Raw genomic sequence first — 23,441 nt, 5'->3', positions numbered from 1 at the left:
CTTCGAGGAAGTTTGGATTACAATCCGAAATTAACTTCTGCACCTTACTTACTGTAGGACCGTCAGTAAAATCACAGTCCCAAGAGTCATCTTGATAAAGTGTTCTCTAATCATGCTGACTATTTATTTCCCAATAAGTAATTAGCCAAGGCATCAGTTTCTTTTTCTTTCTTTAAAAAAAAAAACAAAAACAGAAACAAAAACAACTTGCTATAGGGCCATGCACTCAACAGACACACACACACACACACACACACACACACACACACACAGAGGGAAGTGAGAAATCACCCCCACTAGGGATGGCCACACTGCAATCCCTTCTTCCTTCTTCATCCTCTCCTTGGGATTTCAGGCATGTACGCACACACATTTAGCGTGTTTTCAAGCTGGGCCCAGGACTCGAACCTTGCAGTTGGTCACAAGGGGTCCAGCTTCCTTAACCTCCATACCACCTGCTGGCCCAGGCATCAGTTTCTTTATCCCCAAGAATGGAAGTAAATGCAGGGATAAACAACAGTGATGACATCAGGCTTTTGAGTCGTTTTCTCTGTTCTCTGCTTCATGCTGTGGTTTATTGTAGAGAGGCGGGGCATGGTCACCATGAAATTGCACGTGAGCTCCAGGTCAGGTGGCTGCGGTGGTGCTACTGAGTGGTAAATTTCTGTCACAGGAGTATTGGTTGGAGGGATGTTAAATGTGTGCTTCTACTCTTGAGAAAAAAGGGACATTTTCTTTGGACTTCAAAAACTCTAGGGACCAGCTGATGGCATAATGGTTACATTGCTGGACTCCCATGTAGTTGACTGGGGTTGGAGTCTGGACCTGGCAGCTTAAAACTCATTCTGGGCATGTGTGTACATGTGCCCAAAATCCCAAAAAGAGAATGGAGAAGGGATTGCAGTGTAGCCATCCCCCCTGGGGGGTAATTTCTTGCTTTCTAGCTCTCTGTCTCTCTCTCTCTCTGTCTCTAGTGAGTACACGAGCCCTATAGCAAACGTCTCTTTAAAACAAAACAAAACAAGAAAGCTCTTGGGGGCCAGCGGTTGCATAGCAGTTATGTCACTGGACTCCCAAATGGCTGACTGCAGTTGGAGTTCCAGACCCAGTGACTTCAAACTCACGCTGAGTATGTGTGCCCGTGCACCCAAGATCCCGGAGGAGAATGGAAGAGAAGGGATTGTGGTGTGGCCATCTCCTCTGGGGGGGTGGTTTCTCACTTTCCCTCTCATTGCCTCTGTCTCTTTCTCTCTCTGGCAAGTATACACGCCCTAAAGCAAAACAAAACAAAACAAAACAAAAACAAAAACACCAAGAAAACTCACCTCTGAATGTAGGTCATTGTTTTGTCAGGGCGTATATCTGGATTCAGCATACATCTTTCCCCTTAGATGATTTACACACAGCCTGTAAGGATGAGAATTTTGAGTTCTTTAGAAGATACATTAAAAAAAAAAAAAAAAAAAAAGAAGATGCATGCTTCTCATACTTATTTAGAGTCAGATGACACAGGAATTCCATGTTGTGTTGGTTATTTGTGCCCAGGTTTTTCTGAATCCTACCTCCTGTGGTACAACTTGGGTCTCAACAGTTACTGCTAAATTAAGCTTTTTCCTACTGAGCTCACTGTCAGCCCCCTGACTTGAGGAACAGCTATATTCAGAAAGAATAGAGTTGGTTAAATCCACTGTGATTTTCTCAGATGAGAGCAGTAGATAACAAAATGCTAATGATTTGTACTCTTTTATGGTGTCTTTGAGATATGCCTGATTTCTTTACGCTTGAGAAACCTGGATCTTTCTTTTCTTTTTTTTTTTCTTCTTTTAAAGAATTATTTTATGTATCTTTATTTATTTAGTTTAATTTGACCAGAGAGGGACAGAGTAAGAGAGAGAAAGTGAGAAAGCAAGCCGCCAGGTCCAGGACTTGAACTGTAGTCAGCCATGTGGGAGTCTAACGCCCTTAACCACGACTCTACCTGCTGGTCTCTGGATCATTCTTTTCTCATTGTCTTGTGTTTACTTCCCACCATGAACTTAGCTGTTTTGCTAGCTAGTTTTTGTTTTAAGTCTCAAAGCAATGTCCTGTGTAGGTTCTCTGTGTCTCAGTCAAGCAACCTATAAAGTATAATTATTGCCTCAAAGAAATTCTTGAATCCATTCATTTGAGTTAAAATGCTAATATGCCCTGATAAAATTATAAAATAGTAATATAGCTATGCCTAGGATTTCCATTTTTTCTATAAACTATATTTTTATCTTCAGTCATCTTAAAATATTTTTTAAAGTATATTGAGAGACACATTATATAGTAAAAGCCAATTAAGTTCTATGTCGAATTTGTATTATACTGTTTTTTTTTTAGAAACTTGCTGTTTCATTCCTTTACTCATATTCTAGAGTATCTTCTTCAATTCAGAACACCTCATTGATTTGCATCTTTAAAAACCATCTAAGATCTTAATTGCCACCAAAATCTAATATATAGGACATGTTAAGGCTCAGTTGACTAGATATACAATTTAACCAGAAATAAAGATGAAAAGGCTCCCTTCAGTTCTCGCCAAGTTCATCAGGAGACTTTTCCTGACAAGTTTAAATCTGAGCCATGTGGGAGTGAATCCAGGTGCAAAACGATACGTTGCCAGCTCTTTTATAATGTTCACAGGAAGAGAAAGATTATCATTTTTCCTAGATTATAAAGATTCCATGTTCTTTCTGAAAACCAAGCCAGCAAACTCTATAATGTCCAGGCAGCTAGCAAAGTATTAATGTGGATTTAAGTAATTTTGTTCTATGCTGAGATCCTTATTACCCTAATGGAATAAATAAAATGTCAAACTTTCATTTATGTAAGGATGGAAGAATTAAACCCCACAATTTTTTTAAATATTTACTTTATTGATTCCATGTTCTTTCTGAAAACCAAGCCAGCAAACTCTATAATGTCCAGGCAGCTAGCAAAGTATTAATGTGGATTTAAGTAATTTTGTTCTATGCTGAGATCCTTATTACCCTAATGGAATAAATAAAATGTCAAACTTTCATTTATGTAAGGATGGAAGAATTAAACCCCACAATTTTTTAAAATATTTACTTTATTATTATTTTTTTTTTTAATTTGACCAGACAGAGAGGGAAAGTGAGAAAACAGCCAGGTCTGGGACTCGAACGTCAATTGGCCTTGTAGGAGTCCAGTGCTTTGACCACCACTCCACCTGCCAACCCCAAGTCCACCAGTTTAAGAAATATGATTACTTCTTTCCACAGTGGTATATTTCTCACCTTTCAGTGAGACTTTATCTCTGTCATTTCTTAAATATTACTTAAAAGTAGCCTCTTCTCATTTTAGAACAATTCCTTCTCCACCTACCTATTTTTGAAACATAGGATGGCATTAGCCCATACGGAAGCCACGTATTTCCCATTTTCATATTTAAAATATTCACAGATTGCGGTGTGACTAGAGTCAGTTTTGTTTTTTTTTTTCCTATTGCTCTTCATGATAGGGTCAATGACCCTCTCCTTTTTGAGTGTCTCCTTAATGAAGCTGGAAAACAGCTGTCTGAAATATGACTATCATTTCTGGGATTTAACAGGCATGTGCCTAGGATAAATTAAGGAGCAGTCAAAGGAGGTCCATAAATATGAATACTTTGCCAGCTGCTTTTCCATTAAACTCTGTTGGTTGAGTGAAATTAGTAAATAATTATGTTGGTGGGGAAGCTACTATATCCAAACGTGATATAATGCCTTCCTTTAACAACAGAGCTTAATTTTTTCCTATACACCAAATTAGGTTTTAGGGTAATCTACATTGCAAATTGGCCGATTTGCATTAAAACTATGCCTACTTGTTCTGATTTGTCAACACCTCTTTTTTTAAAAAGTCTTTAACATTAAGCATGGGTGGGTAAGACCATCTGCTTGTGGAGCTCGCCTGCAGCTCCATCACTTAACACATGAGACAGGTTACAGCTGTTTAATTGTTACGGCGCTGAATGATTATCCTTCTATCCAAAATTAATATTTATATATGTATGCATAGAAAGCATGTGGTTAAACATAAGTGAGCTAATTGTGAATTAATGGCATTACGTATTCATTAATTAGTCCCCACACGAACAATGAGGTGTAAAATAATGCTTTTCACATACAGTCCAACTCTTGGCTTTTAAGATGAGTCCCCGGTACTAATGATCATGCATGTTAATAATCTCCAAATACATGGGTATATCCAAGGGGAAAAAACCCTACCACATTGTCACCATAAGAAGCAAAAGAGAACCAGCAGTTAGCGTAATGGCTATGTCACTGGACTCCCACGTAGTCGACTGTGGTTCGCGTCCCAGACCGGGTGGCTTAAAACTCACACCGGGCATGTGTGCGTGTGTGCCCAAGATCCCGAGAGGAGAATGGAGGAGAAGGGATTGCAGCGTGACCATCCTCCCTGGGGGGTGATTTCTCGCTTTTTGTCTCTATGTCTCTCTCTGTCTGGCGAGCGCATGCGCCCTATAGCAAAAAACCTCTCCAAAAAAAAAGAAGCAAAAAAGAAAACAATCTCACTTCTCTGTTCCCCAAATCGTTATTCCCGTCTAAGCCAAAGCCACACAGAAATGGTCTAGGCACACAGTTGTGGCTGCAGGTATGCGTGACGCCCACGGCTACGGGAGGGGAGATCATGTCAGCTGAGGGTGGGTTCCTCCTGTATTTAGGAAGGGTAACACTCAACTCCACATCATTCAGCCATATAATTTAACAATGTATATTCAGTAAATTTCACAATTAAAAACAATTAAAAAAAAAAAAAAGTTCAACAAAATCACAATATAAAGGGACCAGCAGATGGCGTAATGGTTACGTCGCTGGATTCTCACATAATCAACCACGGTTCACATCCTGGATTCAGTGGCTTAAAACCCATGCCCCGTGAGCGTGTGTGCCTCCCCAAAAAACTGAGGAGAGAATGGAGGAAAAGGGATTGTGGTGTGGCCATCCCTCTGGGGAGTGATTTCTCACTTCTTCCTTTCTCTCCAGCAAGTGTACATGCCCTTTAGCAAAAATCTCTCCTAAAAAAAAAAAAAAGACTGTGCATAAAATATAATATTTAAATGTTTTAAATTTACAAATAGTTACTATGAAAGAGACTTATATATCTGAATTGGTGAGTAGGTTATGTGGATATACATGTGGATACTTACACTCCCTTAGAAAATATTAGTTTACCTTGCTCAAATTAATGATGAGGGGGCACAAAATATGTAAGGACAAGTTGTGAAGTTCCTTTTTTCAAAAAACTGAACTCCATGTTGACTGAAAATAGAACATCTAAACCAGCAGAGATAAGGAAAAAGAAAATTTCCTGTCACAAAAATGGACTTGTTGGGTCAGCCATTGGCATGGTGGTTAAGGTAGCTGGATCCCACAGGGCCAACTACACAATTCGAGTCCCAGACCTGGTGGCTTGAAAAACACTAGGCACCTGTAAGTGAGTGCCCAAAATCCCAAGGATGGAGACGGGATTGCAGTGTGGCCTTCCCACTTGGGAGGTGCTTTCCCACTTTTTCTCTCTCTCGCGCTCTGTCTTTGATGAGGTCATGAATCCTATATCAAATTACAAAAGAATTTAAATATTTTTAAAATTAGAAATGGATTTGTGACCATTCTGAGAACTAGCTATGGTTCATATGAAGATTGTTCCCATCAAAAGGAGTATGTTTCCAAGTGATGGAGCAAGAGAGGGTTTATCCTGGCATTACTGGAGCAGGATGGACCTCATGGCTTATGAAAAATGAAGGCCTGGCAATCCCATGTTTCTTTGGTTAAAGCTAGACTCTTCCTGTCTTCATAGTCTCTTGAGACATACCACTTCTTGAGCCTGTCCATTTTAAACTATAAATTATCTTTATTAAAAAGATAAGTGAATATCATTATTACGTGTGTGTGATGTGTTGAAGCACAAAGCAGAGTGTTCTACATACATTGTCTTATCCTCATGACAACCTTTTTTGAAAAGAATTATTTAATTTTATTTGTTATCATTATTTATTTTTTTAATGTGACCAGAGAGAGACAGAAAGAGAAAGTGAGAAAGCAAGCCGCCAGGTCCAGAACTTGAACCATGGTCGGCTATGTAAGATTCCAGCGTCTTAACCACTGTGCCACCTGCCAGCCCCCTCACAGCAACCTTATCAGGAAGATGCCATTATCATCTCCACTGAAGAAACCAAGGCTCAGAGAGGTTGCCTAACTTCTCTGTATGCATAACTAGTAAGCAACAAACCAGAATCCAGACCCACATGAGGGATTCCAAAGCCCATGCTCTTAAGCACTGGATTATACTGTCTCCTAAATGTATTTTTAATGGATTTTTCACATATACGTATAGTGGAATAGATGAAAAATTATTTTTTCTGTGGTAAAAATAAATTAATATCTATGTATCTGTCACAAAGATTGGATTGTCATGGAAACATCTCATAATGATGATGTCAGTGCTGTCTTAGGAATAAAGTGCCACTGTTTTTATTAAGGAAAATTCTAATTCCAGCTGGTAACATGCCCCCAAAAAAGTAACAATTATACAATGACAAAAAAATAATTGGAAGAAAATCTGTTTATAATAGGAGGGATTTAAGAAAATTCTGAACTAATCTAGAAAATTTCACTTCGCTTTTTTCAAAGTTTAAATTTATTTTATTTTATTATTATTGTTTTTGAAGAGATTTTTGTTATAGGATACTGGTACTCACCAAAGAGACAGAGAGAGACAGAGATACAGCAAATGAGAAATCACCCTCCAAAGAGAATGGCCATGCTACAATATCTTCTCCTCCATTCCCCTCTCAGGATTTTGGGCATGCATGATCATGTACCCGCCATGAGTTTTAAGCCACTGGATCCAGGATTCAAACAGTGGTTGACTACATTATGCCATTCCTCAAAATTTAAATTTTTACCCAGTTTTTCTGTCAACTGAAATTATTTGCCTGAATACTGTTTACAGGCAGTAATCACTGGAAAATGCACATGGAAGGTCTATGGATTACTTGTGTTACCAATATCAGCTGATGAAAAAAGACTGAGCAAAGTTGATACCCAGGGCTAGTTGGTGGTGTGGTTAAGACACTGGACTCCCACAGGTCAGCCATGATTCAAGTCTCAGACCTGGTGACTTGCAAATCACACCAGGCACGTGTGTTTGTATGTGTGTATGTGTATGTGTGTGTGTATGCACATGCCCAAAATCCCGAGAGGAGAATGGAGGCGAAGGGATTGCAGTATGGCCATCCCTCCCTAGGGAGTGATTTCTCACTTTCCCCCTCTCTGAGTCTCTCCAGTAGCACATGTGTCCTATGGCAAAAATCTAAAAAAAAAAAAAAGAAAAAGAAAAAGTCAATACCAAAAATACAAGTGACATGCATATTCCTTTTAACCCACAAATACAGGAAAATGACTTTCTTTAGTAAATCACCCTCAAAGAGCCATTTAGGGACCAGCAGGTGGCGTAGCAGTTATGTTGATGGACTCCTACATGGCTGACCACAATTTGAATCCTGGACTCGGGCTTGAAACTCATGCTGAGCTCATACCTGTGCCCAAGACCCCAGGAGGAGAATGGAGGAGAAGGGATTGCCCTGTGGCCATCTCCCCAAATGGATAATTTCTCACTTTCTCTGTCTCTCTCTCTCTCTCTCTCTCTTTCTCTCCAGCAAGCACATGTGCCCTAAGGCAAAAATAAAAAACTCTCAAAAAGGAAAAAAAAAGTTATTTATCTACTGTTTTCATAAAATAAATGATCATTTATTAAGGTAAAAGGATTGTTTCTATTTATTTATTATTTTTCCAGATACGTTGAAGAAAACTGATAAGAGAAAGAACCATATATTTTATATACTTGTTTATAGGTCTTGTTCTGTAAGTTATTTTTTAAATTTTAAATTTCCATAATAGACAAAAATAATAAGCAAGAAATTATACTCTTTGATATTGACAGAATCAGTAGATTATTTTAGTTTCCTGTGATTAGACTTGTTAATACTACACAGATACCACTCTAATAATACTTAGAACCACGCTCATTGTTTTAAATATCCAAATAGGTACTGTAAAGAATGTGTATTATAATGTTTATTAATGTTAAGAGCTGGCTCTGGCTAGTTTTATTCCTGCATCAGAATACTAATATATACCTGATTTTAAAAAAAAAAAAACCTTAAACTCCCAACATGTGTTTTCCTAAAATGTGTTTTTGCTTATGTCTGTCAATAAACTCAAATAAGGAGTAAACTCTAAAGGAGGCCTATGTTACTGACATGTTTACGTAGGAGGTCCAGTGGGTGAAATCTCTTGCCAAACTATGGACACCTCTTTTCCAGGCTGTTCTCACATGAACATCAGTGAGCTCACTTCAGGGGCCCCACTGTTCCTTCCCTCAGGACTGAGTGGTTAGTCTACAGTCAGGCATGCGATTCTCAACTGAAGAGAAATGCCAAGTGCTGTTCTACCAGTTGTCTGTACAAAGTTCCACAGCTTGTAATGACTCTTTATCTCAAAGCACCTTTTCTGTAGAATCTGGATTTTTCTGAGCTGATCTAAATTATGAAAACTATTTCATTTCTTTGGGAATGTCTTGGTATAAATAATGTTCCACACCGAAGTATAGTATTTTGCTTGAGTAGTGCATATAAGAAGCAGTGTGCTTAAATTCAGATAATTTTTACATCAAATCTCCAAACTAGGGAAAAAAATTAAATATACAACTTGCAAAAACAATTTATTTGAAGTAGGTTTTCAAAAACCTATTGGCCATTTTAAAGGAGCCAGTGTGGCTTTAAAGCACCCGAGTATGAACACATACCACACACATAACTATTTCACTTTATTGATACTACCTCGGTTACTACTTGTTAAAATGCAAATTGACTCTCCTAAATAGAGAAAAACCTAAAAATAGAATATTTTTCATGTGTTGCCCAATTCTTAAGATGAACATTTCTATGGTTGGGGAGAACATGTTTGAAGGTACCTCATAAGAATGTAAAGTTGTTTTATGGTGTTTAAAATGATGTCTCTGTCATCATCCTTTATGATGCAGTAATCAGTAATAAAACAGTGCAGCGAGTACCAATTAAGGAACATCAAATCAATGGGTATGCAGCTCGCACGCTGATTTAAACAGTCCCTGATTGGAATAAATGGATTTAATATGTACTTCCTTGCAGACTGTAGCTCTTCTGTCATCCTCAGGAACTGGTACATGAATAATCTGAGAATGATACCTACTTACAACTTTAATGAGATACTAATGTGAATCATTATTTTTAAGTTCCTGTTATAAAGAATTATGAAACACACAATGCCAAATAAAACCCTGTCCTCTACTCCAAGGACTTTGCAGTGATCGCCATCGTGAAGAATAGGTCCATATTTTCTTATGTACTCATCGGGTTGAATTATTCTCTCCTGAAGACATGCCCCTAAGATTTTATTTGTTGTAATTAAACCGAGAAATACTTCCAGTATCTTGGCTCCTGTGTTATTTACCAATGTCTACGCTCCTGTACCCGGGAGTCAATTCACTAGCCCACTGAAAGTACGCTACTGTTTAATATGCTCCATCCGAGCACATTGTCAACAGCAGAAACGATGTGGATAGTCCATAACCATTCGCACAGCAACTGTGTACACACGCTCAGACCGTTGTTATTGTCCCTGGTGAGCCGCCCAATGTGTAGAGCCAACTTGGTTTGCCTTTGTTTCTTCTCCGTGTCTGTGAATATCAGTTGGATAGTGAAAGGAAAGCAAATTTGGAATTAATCTTATTCCATATAGACCTCTAAATATCCCAGTTCCCTCCCCAAAGCCAATGTCTATACTCTTCTGACCTACTTAAAAATGAGCAGCCTTCTTGGGAACTACTACTCAACAAGGATTTCTTATACAACATTTCTACATGGACACTACTGCTCCTTTTTCGTTTTTGGAGGGGGAGGTTTTATTTTGTTTTCTTTTGTTTTTAATGTACTCGTTTTTATTTCTCCTGGCTTAAATCCTAGTTTTACTCTCTTACCCACTGATTTTTCCAAACTGGGTTTTTGGAACAGATTATATAGCATATCATAAAGGTTTCTTTATATCACAAAGGTTTCTTTATATCATCAAGCTTTCTTTACTTTGTATAAGGGATTCTCCTTTGTGAGGCCACGTCAAAAAACTAGTATTTCAAGCTAATTTAATGTTAATTTTAATCTTATTTCCTAGTTTCTCTCTTAAATGATCAATATTAAGGATTTCTACTTTTTTCATTAAGTAAATTTATTGACTAAACTAAAAATAGGTAATGCTTCTAGTCGACCTTATACAAGGGCATAATTCTGGTTCTTTTGAGTTGTACTTATTTATTAACTTATTAAGAATATGGAATTTGATGTCAGCCTGCCAGATTGGAATTTTGGCTTTGCTACTTGCTAGCATTTTGCTCTTGGGAAAGTTATTTTAATTTCCTATGCCTCGATTTCTTTATTTGTGAAATAGCAAAGATAATAATAGTATCTAGTACCCCATAGGGCGGTGAAAATTAAATCAGCTAATTCATGTTAAATGCTTAGCAGTTTCCAGCACATAGAAGTAGTCAGTAAATGATGCTTACTGTTAATGCTACTGTATGTATTGGGTTGTCAGGAAAGTCGTGACACATTTTTACATAGAAAAACAGATAAATATGTCATGGCTTTGCTGACAACCTAATATGTAGGATAGAATAATTAGAGGGAAGAGAAGCCGATGTTTATAAAGTTCAATAAAGGCTTATATGTTTGTGGCATCTCTTAGCTGAAATGAACTGGTCATAGCTAGTTCTTTTTTAATTGCTAGCAGAAATATGCATATACCAGAGAGAGACAGAGGCAGAGAGAGAGAAAAGGGGAGAAGGTGCACCCTACTTGGTCGTGATGATGCTACAAGTCCTTCTCTTCCATTCTCCATCCCGTTGGATTTGGGGCACGCATACCCTGCACCCAGCATGTTTGTCGGGCTTCCAGAGCCAAGATCCCACAGTCAGCCATGTGGGAACCAGCTTCCTTTAACCACTGGACCATGGGGCCGGCCCACAGTTCTTGATTCTTGAGTCTTCTCCTCTGTTTGACATGTATACTAATATATACTCTGAGACTACATCCATGAGAAGTATTCAGGGGAAAAAAGAATAAGGTAAGAGAGGAAACAGAGAGGTAAGGGTGGCCCATAATTCTGATAGCTATGCAGATGAGGCAACCATGTGTAAGCAGCTGTTCCAAAAAGATACTGCTGTTTCTCCCTACTCTACATGTTAGGAATGTCCCTCTTAAAGGGAAAGCCCCTCCTAAAGGGGCTTAACGCCCAGGACCCATTGCTTCTGGGTACACACAAGAGCACATGGGTCTTTGTGTAAACTCCACCATCTTCCCTAGAACTCAAAGGGGAAAATATGGTAAATAAGGGCCTTTAAAAGATAGTTTATGGCCAGCATGTGGTGCACTGCTTAAGGCACTGGACTGCCACGTGGCCAACTGTAGTTCGAGTCCTAGACCTGGTGACTTGAAACTCATGCCAGGTACATGTGCATGCATGCCCAAAATCTCGAGAGGAGAATAAAGAAGGGATTATAGCAGGGTCATCCCCCTGGGAGGTGATTTCTCGCTTTCTGTCTCTACAGCAAGCTCACACACCTTAGGGGAAACAAAAGATAATCCTGGGCCAGTAAGTGCCATGGATGTTAAGGCGCTAGATTCCACATGACTGAGTGCATGGTTCAAGTCCCAGACTAGTGGCTGGAAAATCACTCCAGGCACTGTGTGTGTGGGACCAAAATCCTGAGCGGAGAACGGAGAAGAGATTGTGGTGTGGCTATTCACTCTGGGAGGTGATTTCTCACTTTCTTTCTCAGTCTTTGCCTCTCTGTGGTGGGCACATGCACCATATAGCAAAGGCTTAAGAACGTAAAAACAAACAAACAAACAAACAAACAAAAAAACCACCTCTTTTTATAAAGAAGTACCTCGCGGGGACATATGTGAAAAGATCTGGAACTAGTCATTCATTTTGTTCATACTGAAAGTTTGTTGACTGATTATATAATTACTATATTTTTGATGAGTCAAATCTCTCTTCCAAATCTAAGTTTTCCTGGAGTCTTTGGCCACCTCTATCAGTAAATAGACCAAGAGCTTCTCTAGTGCAGAAGCTGGAAACATGAATGATTGTCTCATTTGTTTTGTTCCAGGGATGTCTGTGTATCTGAATGCATTTTGAAAGAGAAACAGTTGGGACCAGCTGATGGCATAATGGCTATGTCACTGGACTCCCATGTAGTCAACTGTGGTTCAAGTCCCAGACCCGGTGGCTTAAACTCAGGTTGGGCGTGTGTGCGTGCGTGCCCAAGGTCCCGAGAGGAGAATGGAGGAGAAGGGATTGTGTCGTGACCATCCCCCCGGGGGTGATTTCTCACTTTCTGTCTCTCTAGCAAAAACCTCTCTAGAAAGAAAAAAGAGAAACAGTTAAGGCCAGTAACCAGCCCTGGCACTTAGAAGACACTCCATTCTGGTATTTAAAGAATACTTTGCACTTTCCCAAGGAAGCCACAGAGAAGACATCTAAAAGAAAATGATCATACCCTATGGCTTTGGGGAGAGAAATGTCTAGTTAAATTCATGTTAGATCAGGAAGAATTGCATAGCACTTCTGAACTCCTTTTATCAGATTTTCTACAGAAAAAAAAAAAATGGTTTTTAAATGTCCAAGAGAAGGCATCATGTCAGAATGTTTAAGAGTGGTCTCTGGAGCCAGATAGCCTAGATTGTGAGCTCATGGCCTTTTTCAGATGACTTCATCTTTTCTCAGTTTCCTCATCTGTATTTACTGTCCCAGCTACATTTTCATCGTAGGGTTGTGGAGAAGGTTAAATGAGATAATGATCTAAAGCACTCAGAACCGTGTCTGGCATAAGGTAAACTTTGTTGTTATCTTTAGGGAGCAGGCTGGGATCAGAGTCCATCATGTGTGTCCCCTGGATTATTCTAAACTTGATGTCAACCAGGAGAAATAGGCCTGGGCCAAAGCTAGAACTTGGGGAATCGTTAGTAGATCAGCCAGGAGTCATAATCTCTAAGTGAGAGAACTAGGGCTCGTGGAAGTGCTGAAACCATAGGCAGCATTTAGTGTTGGTGAGCAGCTATGCATTTCACTAGGGCGAGAACCCATAACTTTCACCAGTCCCTTCCGCTGTCCAGGACCCAAAGATTAAGACCACCATCTTGTAGGAAATAGGTAATGTTCCCATCCCCTCTGTCCCATGTGGATCTTCTTAAAAGATAAATCATTGAAACTCTAAGGAATATTTTATGATTACAACATTTCACTGGAGAATTGTTTCTTGTTAAAGGGCTCCTTTTTATAGATCTAGCACTCATTTTTCTAAGAGTTTATAAAAACAAATTTAAAACGTCTTAACAGATCTAATAGAAATGACTTTCCTTTAGGGTCAGTTAGAACACTTGTTAGTTTTCAAAGTAATTTTTCCACAATTTAATGTGCATTTCAGCAATTGTTAGGTATATTAATTTTTAAATATACTCTATTATTTTTTACAATCATTGTTCCTAATGGCTTCTTACAACATGCCTGCATTTTTCTGATTATTTCCTGTAGTGGCTTATATAATGATAATCTCTCTCATTGTTGCAATTATTACTTATAATAATTATTTGAACCTTGAATTGACATCTCCTTTTAACTTCCTTATTTAGAACCAGAGTCTGTGCATTCATCAGAAATTTAGTCTATAAGACCAGAATATAGATTGTTATTTTTCCTCCATTCCCTTTTAGTTCTAAGCTGTCAGCCTCATAGTTGTTCTCCGCGATATTAAATGCCAATCACAAATCTTGGTATCTTTTTGACAGCATAAGTATTTTTCTTATGGTGGGTTTTTAGCTTTTTCCAAAAACTTGTGTTAAACATTTTTAGCATATAAAATGTTATGTTAATTTTGACCTGACATATCTTTTAAGTGTATTTTCTAATTTCAGCTCTACTTCCGGAATTCTCTTGACCTAGAGACAAATCTGCCATTACCTGTAAATCAACCCACTGTTTTACATAATTGATCATTTCTGAAATAGTGGAATCAACTGATTGGAGATAGTTTAGTCTCCCTTACCAATTCATATCAGAATTAAATTGCATTATTTATTTTGGTTGTGTTAACTGAAGTGGACCTAATGTTAAAAGCAAAAGGTTTGGGGCCAGCAGGTAGCATGGTGGTTAAGGCACTGGATTCCCACATGGCTCACTATGGTTCGAGTTCCAGACACTGCCACTTGAAAATCATGCTGGGCACATGTACACGCATGCCCCAAATCCCTAGAGAATGAAGGAGAAGGAATTGCAATATGGCCACCCCTGGGGTGGTGGGGGGGGAAGGATATCTCACTTTCTCTCTCTCTGTCTCTCTTTGGCACACCAAATGACAAAAAAGCCTTAAAAAAAAAAACATCAAATCTCAATTGTGATCATTGTTAATTTTTATAAAGTAATAATTCTCTTAGAAACACTACCCTATCTGAATCAGAAACTCCAGAATCACTAATGGCACTTTGCTTATGTTCATATTATCAGTTGAGCTATTATAGACCTCTTCAACCTCATGTAATATTTAGAAGAAATTATATGAGGTTATATAATACTGTATTTTTTAAATATCTAAACAGTGATTTATTTTATTAAGTTATTGTTTCAGAGTGGTGCCTAATACTATTTCTTCATCGCCTTCCTTTCCCCTGCAATATATTGTCAATTAGCTACAGACATACAGAAATTATATGAGGTTATATAATACTGTATTTTTTAAATATCTAAACAGTGATTTATTTTATTAAGTTATTGTTTCAGAGTGGTGCCTAATACTATTTCTTCATCGCCTTCCTTTCCCCTGCAATATATTGTCAATTAGCTACAGACATACAGAAATTATATGAGGTTATATAATACTGTATTTTTTAAATATCTAAACAGTGATTTATTTTATTAAGTTATTGTTTCAGAGTGGTGCCTAATACTATTTCTTCATCGCCTTCCTTTCCCCTGCAATATATTGTCAATTAGCTACAGACATGCCTATTGTTAAACGCAGTTCAGAAACCTTTAATGGAATCCAGTGGCAAAGTGAAGAATCCTTTTATATACACAGTAAAGCTATGTCAAAACTGTTCATGGCTTTGTTTACACACATGACAGAGTTCCCAGACCTGAGCGGCTCAGCGGAAAGTTACAGTTTAAATCATTCTGTTAAGAGTTTTGCTATCACTTGCATGTGTCAGTAATGAAAAATAATCAACATAAGCATCTTTGAAAAGCAATTTTAGGTCATTAAACATGTATGAATTTTGACAAAGCAAGAAGATTTGAGGCTTATTAAGAATATATTAGGTCTCTCCATTGACCGACAGGAGGGAGGCATTTATGTCTCTGTTCAACAAGAAAGGTGTAGCCTAATTATAACCTCATGAAAGATAAATGGAGAGGTACAGGTACAGCAAGAGACTGTCTTCATTCTGATGTTTCTACAAACCGTTTGTGAGAAAGAGGAGGCTATTCTACTATGCTTCCTGAAAAGATACAGGATCTTAGAATGTCCCCTGTCTCCCAATGGACTACGTACATAAGTGACACCATTGTTCATCTGGCTTGTAGTCAGGGGCTACTGAGGAACCATTTTCTATAGCATCTGTCCATGCCTTTTTCAAATATCATGTTAGTATGTACATTTGCACAGGGATTCTCAATGTTTGTTTTTTCCTTTTTTGCTTATGTATTAACCATTAAATTGTGATTATTTATAGAGCTTGTGGTTGTAAATTTCAAGAATTCTTTAGTAGGAACAAATGGATTCCATTTGTACCAATTAGCTATTTCAATGTATGATCTTAAAAAAGAATGAGGGGACGTTCCAAAGAACCCGTAAAAGGTAGAATTAGTTTACCTGCATACTTTCCTCAAAAATGCTGACTGTTTCCTGGAATCAGGACTACGTTAGCGAATACGTGATAGATTGCATTTCTAAAAGATATGAAGTACATCTCTGTCATGTGATGTGAGTCTTATGTCAGCTGCAGCTACTCGATTTGCATGTAAATTCTGAATTTCCTTGTCCCATGTGACACTTCTGAAATGTCTGTCTGTTCTTTTTCCCTTTTTAATTTCCCAAGCTCACTATCTGGATAAGATAGTTAAAGGTACTGTATACTTGCTCTTTGTTGACATATCTACATATATTTATATATATTTAACCGTGTATCAGATTGCACTAGGTATGACAGTAGACTGTTTTCATGCATATTTTTGTAAATTATAAATCAGGCTTACATTATGTGAAATGCCTTGGATTTACAGTAGTGAGACTTAAATGTCTGTGTCTCATTTTTTATAATTTTGGGTTATCACAGATTTCATTCCTATGTAAAAGCATTAGTTGACGCTAGAATCAAAAACTGAAGATAACAGTGCATTTGCTGTTTTTTGTTTATTTTATTTATTTATTTTGCTTTAAGATCTTCATTGTTGACAATTTAGCCAATGAGCACTAAATTCTAAATTAGAGAACCACAATGCTCTTTTATCACAGAATGAGAAATTGTCAACCTAAAGAAGATTCTGATGGCTACCATGTTGAAAGAAATCTCATTTATCCTCATATGGGAGCTTCTTTGGGTTTTCCTAAATGTTTCAAAATACATGTGATACCATAATTTATGTTTTGTTATTTTTTTAAATGACAAAATATTGTGCATTCGGTAAAGACAGAACTGATAACATCGCGTAGCAGAAAACAGCAGATTCTTATGTCTTCAGTTATTGTAGAAATAGGTGGAAAAGATTTTTTCAGAAGAGAAAATTCCCTTTCCCTTTCTCCTCCAATTACCTATTTTCTATTCCTTGTTTGTGCTTTTCATTAGAATATGAAAATATTCATGGCAATATCCAGGCTTTCATATAATAACTCTTGTGTGCATGCAGTTAGCTGCTGCACCTCTTTGTCAGTGGGGCAATTAAACCTTTTTTTTTCTCCCATTAAAGACAAAACAAAACAAAACAAAACAAAAAAATCTATAAGGAAAATTCACCTTTTATGTACTAAATAATCCATAAGTACACATGGTAATGTTCTGAAAGGAAAGAAGCAGCAAAATTAATCTCATTCTGACCTGACGGTATCCATAAGTACAATTTTGTTGTACTCTTCCATGAGAGACTGTCAAAATATTCTTCTTTCTATTAACGCTAATCTTAAGAGACAGAACGTCTCTTTGAGATATTTTCTTTTCAAGTTCCACAGTGGAGGAGGGGAAACCAATACATGAATAATTCTTTTAATACAGAGTTAAAATAAACATCTTTAAACAGATCATTCCCTTAAATTTTGTCACTGAAACCGGAGTAGCATTCTAATTATAAGACACGATATAACAAACCCCAATTGCTGCGGCAAGCATTTTTATTAATATATCTATTTTATACCAAATTATAAATAACTCCTTCCAAAGAGATCTGATGAATAGCCAGCTATTCTTGGATTTTTAGAGCATTGATTTCCTTCTGTCACTGTCGTATCACACTCATAAACAAGAACACCAGACTCTACCTAAGCGTCATCCTCATAAACAGATCATGTTGGCTGCATGCCAGATATCATCAGTAGAAAGTGGCAAAATTGTTTTTTTTTTAAATGTCATGTTAGACTGAGACAATTATAGATTTTGGGTATATTAAATTATTTTAATTGTTTCCCAAATTTTCCCTCCTTGCCCATAAAAGCAGACAAGATAGGATATAAAGGTAACAGCATAAAAGCCTTAGGGAGATTGTCACAAAATATCACTCTTCGCTATCTGTCTTGAAGCACGTCACTACCGTGTTTTTGTTCAGTCTATCAATGTTTTATTGTGGTCCTTATGGTATTTCATTTTGTCCGTCCTAAGTAATCAAATATGCACAGCTATTACATTTAGTTGGAAATCCTGTTGGTCCTGTCCCATCCGTATGCAGCCTGAATCCTAATGTTTGTTAGAATAGATGCTAAGCTGCTTCACTATTTCCTGGGCTTTGCTTATTCTGTGAAAAGGAATGTACTCTTGGCATAAAGTATAGTCATGAATACTGGCCTATACTTTGTGCAGTTATTTAATGCACTGTAATTTCACATGAATATACGGCAACTCTGAGGCCAGATAAAATTAACGTTCTCTTTTTAACATCATTCATATCCTCATAGCCACTTCCATGCTCTTGAATTTAGAGGGAATTTTCTAAAGCAACAAGGTGCTTTAAGAGGGCATGTCCTAATAAGCGACCAGTCATGCTTCCAACAGATCAAAAATCTAGACTAGGGATTTTGAAATTATTTTCTTGAGATGCTTTTTCACACCACACAGTAGACCTTGTTGCTTTGCTAAAGGGGGAAAGAAAAAAAAAATGAGTTAATTTTGTCTGGCCTGCAGCTATTTAGTGGATCGTTGCATATATGTATTTCTGTCCTGCACAGGTAAGTGGTGTCTCAAGGGTCAGGCCAATCAAAGATGCCACTTGGATAAGAATTAGATTCCTTAGATAAGGTTGCTGTTTCTATCCATGTGCAATTACAGTATTTGTGCTGTTTACAAAGGCCTGTTCCCACTAAGTGTCCCTTATCTGTTTATTTTAGGTGCAAAAACTTTGAATACTCAAATCACTGGGGTCTTCCTTCTTTGTCTTGGCAGAGGGCTGTCCTGGTCTGTGCAACAGCAATGGAAGATGTACCCTGGACCAAAATGGCTGGCATTGTGTCTGCCAGCCAGGGTGGAGAGGAGCAGGCTGTGACGTAGCCATGGAGACTCTCTGCACAGATAGCAAGGACAATGAAGGAGGTAAGAAATGCTGAGCAGGAAAACACGTGTGTGCCAGAGCACAGGTGCGGAAGTTACAGTGAGTACACCGTCGGCTGCTGCCAGGAAAATCGGATCCCCATAGATTCGATTGATTGGAAAACGTACGAGCCCTGATAGAATGATTGCGCTCCCCACATTTCCTGAGACAAATGCAAGATTATTATTGTTCAGGGAAGCAAGGTAACCGAGCTACTATATAATGTCCATTGTTTTCCATTCCTTTTCCTAATCCCCAAGTGACTGTTCTCCTCAACTCCAGTATTGAGGGCTCTGTGCATTGGGAGCTCTAAAGCATTATTTTAATAACTAAACATTCCAAAAGATGCAAGGCTTTTTTCAAGCTCTTCTGTTGAAAGGCATAGCTGGAAAAAATAAAACAGTAGAGAAGAGTCCCCTTGAAGCTGTACTCTAGAGTCTTTTTATCTTTCACTTTCCACCCTGTTAAAAAGATTGTGATATTCTACTCAATTCGAGTCCTTGGTTAAGAAAAATTATTTTTTCTTGTTGAGCACATCTCTTGTGCTACTGTATTTTAATTTCAGAGATGAGAGAGTGAGAGTTGGTGATTACTTTTCCAGTGAAGGAGTAATTGGTCCTGATAGCTGTTCAAATTTTTCTTAAGTTCAGTGTATTTTTTCACAAGAGAACACTTAATAGCATGCCCACGCATGTGCGAGAGAGAGAAACACTCTTGCCGAGGTCTCCTCACACCAGTTTCCACCCCCCCAGCCCCCGTTCTCTTGCCACTTGGGACCTTGGGCACACACCTAGTGTGTTCCAGGTTGATCAGGGATCTGAATCTGCAGTTGGCATTGCAGCTTTTAAAAGCACTTACAGATCCATACACTTCCCCTGTACTCCCAAGGCTGGACCAGATTTGACATGCCTTTAGGATAGATTTAGGATTTTTTGGTTTAAGTGTTTGGCTATAGGTCACATGTGCTCACTGGGAAGAGACAGAGAGAGATAGAGAGGGAGAGATCATCCCCCATGCGGGACAGCCATGTGAAACTCCTTTCTCCTCTAGTCTTGGCTTGGGATTTTGGGGGATGCATGCACTCATGTCCGATGTGTTTTTCAAGCCACTGGGTCTGGGACTCAAATCGGGAAGTTGGTCATGTGAAATCCAGCTATCTTTAACCACCAGGCCACCTAGCTGGCCTGGAATCAAATTTTTAGAAAGAATCTAGTTCCTATGTGTTTTCCTACCCTCTTCTTGATTCTATCTAGTCTTTCAGAATGCCCACGTGGACAGTTGAGTGCTGGTTAAAGAGTGCAAATTTGGAGGTCAGACAGATCTTCACTCTGCCATCTCGTAATTTTTGTTCTTAGCCAAGATTCTTAACCTGTTTAAACTTCAACTGCTCATCTGTAAAATAGGAACGAAGTCGTTTCCGAAAGGATTAAGTGACATCGTGTGTGAAGTACAGAGCATAGTGCTGGACACATTGTCAGGAAAGTCATGATGTATTTTTCCATGTTTTTCTATGCAGAAGTGCATCATAACTTTCTCAGCAACCAGTAGTGTGTTGTGAGTGGGAGCTACAGTTACACAGTTTCCTTCTTTTACTTTTAAATGTGCTCATCCTCACTAATGAAAATGCAGAGGTTGTCAGAGAAGATCGAATGGCCTTTTCCTTTCAACATCTAGCCTGGGCCTAACCATGTTATCTGGAAGGAAGGCAAAGTAACCAGAACCAACTCTTCAACCCTTTTTCTACCCCCAAACATACACACACGCCTACAGTCATTCTTAAATAAAATGCTATGAGTGTCTTATCTTCCTGACAAGCAGATATAATTTCCCCTTTAGTTTCTAGCAGCTTTCCGATTTTCTTTTAACCTGAGCTGTCAAGCTTACGCCAAAATTTCTGAGCTGAAGCCACCTTTTCTTTCGGCCCCTGGTAGACACAGGTGAAGCCGAGCCTGCACAGCTTCTCCGAGCTAATGATAACCTCGTTCCCCCTGACTCCCCTTCTCCGTGTGCTTTACTGACATGGCAGCATCAGTCTTCTCTGAGCCATGGCCCAGATGACAACCTGCCTCCTTCCTTTCCCCCCCGAAGAACCCCTACCCCATTGCTTCTGTTGCCTAGGGACGAAGAAGAGCTTCTCTTTCCCCTTCATCATACAGTTCCGATTTTGTTTTCTAAAAGGAGATTACATTGAGGAGGTTACAAACTCTCTCAGAGGGAAGCAAACTGCGGGGCCAAGTCTGCAGAGATGCAGCAGAGTAATTTAGGGGCTAATCAACTCTTTAGTATTGTTATCAGCTAAGGAGGTTTTTCCTTTTCCTCAGAATTTATCAACTGTGAATTGGCCTCATTCCCCTTTGTTTATTCTTATTAGCATGAAACTGTGCTATCACTAGGCTTCCCTCTCTGAGGGGAGATAGGAGCTGATAGAAGACCTCCTGTGGATTCTCTACTTATCTCACATAATTTGTATTCCTGTCCCTAACCTAATTTTGTTGATCTTCCAAGAAGGAATCTCACTGACAGCCTTCTACGCCCTGAGTGTAACCTGGATGCCTTAGTACCTAAGCTGGAGGATTCTTTGACTTAAGCATGGGCTCTGTGTTTAGAGACAATGTTCTCTACACCAAACCCCAAATCAAGACATGTAATCTGAAAAGTAAAGATACCCTGTGAGGAAAATAAAATAGAATGCTTCAAATAAGGATTACACCTGAAATTCTGGGACACTTGGTAACTAGATAACATTATAGTTTCATTATCTAAACGATGGTGGTTGTCAACATGGCAAATTCGCCAGAAAGTAAGTGAGTAATTTGATTTAGTAACTAAGGAGAAGGAGAGGGCAAAGAGGTTGATTTCTCCCTACTCAGAAATGTAATACTTCATGTATTGTAAATAGCTACCAAGGCTTAGTTTGAGCAAGTTCATATGCAACAATCTTTATCAAAGAAAAACACAAATTTCCTACCATTCCCAGAACTGAAGAACCTAAAAAAGTTGAGAAAAGCTGACACATAGGGAAATAGTTGACTGTCAATGTAGACCAAGCATCTTCCTTCTTCAAAATATACTTTCCTTTACCCTGTCAAGTTCACCCATCACCACTTCCAAATTTTAAAGATCCTCAAAATCAGGCTCTCACAAAATTAGTGTTGATTTTTTGCCTTTCTAGATCTCTGTAGCTCTCTGAAACGTTTATGGAAAAGCAGCCTTGGAAGGGAATTCTATGTGAGTAATAGGAGCAGTGTTCTACTAATGAAACAGACTGGGACCACTACTCTTTGACCACTCTTAACACCTAAGCATTCATGAGGAACAGACCTGCTATCAACGGACCTTGTTTCTTCACTGTCCAGACAGCTGTCATGTATACTGGATAATCAGATTTTCAGAACCAAGGGCAATCTTTTACCCTTCATAAGGGACCTGTCAAAGATCGCTATCTGGAATCGACAGAGTGCCTCCCCATCTGCTTCTTAAATCCTGATCCAGGTGTCAAAACAGAGGCTGTTGGTTGGAGCAGATCATTTTTACAGACAGGCAACTAGTTTTTAAATCCTGCAGTGGAAGTTAGAAATAAATGGCCATTGGACCAGATAATGATGGATAACATCTCCAAACAGCCTGTAGGACCCTTTGGGAGTAACTAGTTGCTGTCCTGTCCTAGTTAAGGGAGCTTTCAGAGCAAATGTTCAACAGCACATACTTAGACTTAGCTTATAAATATTTTTTCTTTGGGACTAGCAGTTGGCGTAATGGCTACATCGCTGGACTCCAATGTAGTTGACCACGGTTCGAGTCCCAGACCTGGTAACTTAAACTCAAGCTGGACGCATGTGTATGCATGCCCAAGATCCTGAGAGGAGAATGTAGGAGAAGGGATTGCAGTGTGGCCATCCCCGCTGGGGAATGATTTCTCTCTCTCTCTCTCTCTCTCTGTCTTGTAAGCGCACACACCCTATAGCAAAAACCTCTCAAAAAATTTATTTTCTTAAATTCCAAGTTCACCTATAAAGTCAGGCCCCCTCTAAATTGAGCCATTTATTTGTTCATGTCCCAGAACTCACTGTGATCATAAAGCTGCTAAGATCAGAAAAAAGGTGAAGAGATGGGAACTGGTCACTGTCCACGACGTGTGGTCTGGAGTGGGTGTAAGACAGTGACCCGGACTGCCACGTTCCTTACTTCCTTACACGGGACCGAGGCTCACTGTCTCACAGGGTACTCTTACCTCGAACTTCCACTTCCCTTTGTAAGAAAACCCTTCTTATTCTCAGAGGTTGGATTCTCTCATTCTTACCAAGAAGGACTCTGCTTGCACGCGAGAGTTCAACCCGAACAATCATGTTTAAAAATCAAGTGTTAGTTTATTTTTTATTTATTTTTTTTTTTGGAGAGGTTTTTTCACTATAGGGCGCGTGCGCTCCCTAGACAGACAGAGAGAGACATAGAGACAAAAAGCGAGAAATCACCCCCCGGGGGGATGGTCATGCCGCAATCCCTTCT

General features: G+C 38.8%; 1 protein-coding gene across 1 annotated transcript in view; it reads left to right on the top strand.

Moving 5' to 3' along the window:
• The window catches only part of TENM3 (teneurin transmembrane protein 3), a 902,368-nt gene that overhangs the window by 777,477 nt on the left and 101,450 nt on the right, over positions 1-23,441 (top strand). Inside the window, 3 exon segments of the mRNA XM_027769663.1 lie at positions 16,244-16,270; positions 17,850-17,870; positions 18,791-18,937. Coding sequence (XP_027625464.1) covers positions 16,244-16,270; positions 17,850-17,870; positions 18,791-18,937 — 195 coding nt within the window.

Source organism: Tupaia chinensis, unplaced genomic scaffold (genome assembly GCF_000334495.1).
Source record: "Tupaia chinensis unplaced genomic scaffold, TupChi_1.0 Scaffold150192_1, whole genome shotgun sequence".
Classification (NCBI taxonomy): Eukaryota; Metazoa; Chordata; class Mammalia; order Scandentia; family Tupaiidae; genus Tupaia; species Tupaia belangeri.
This window is presented reverse-complemented; position numbering and strand designations above follow the sequence as displayed.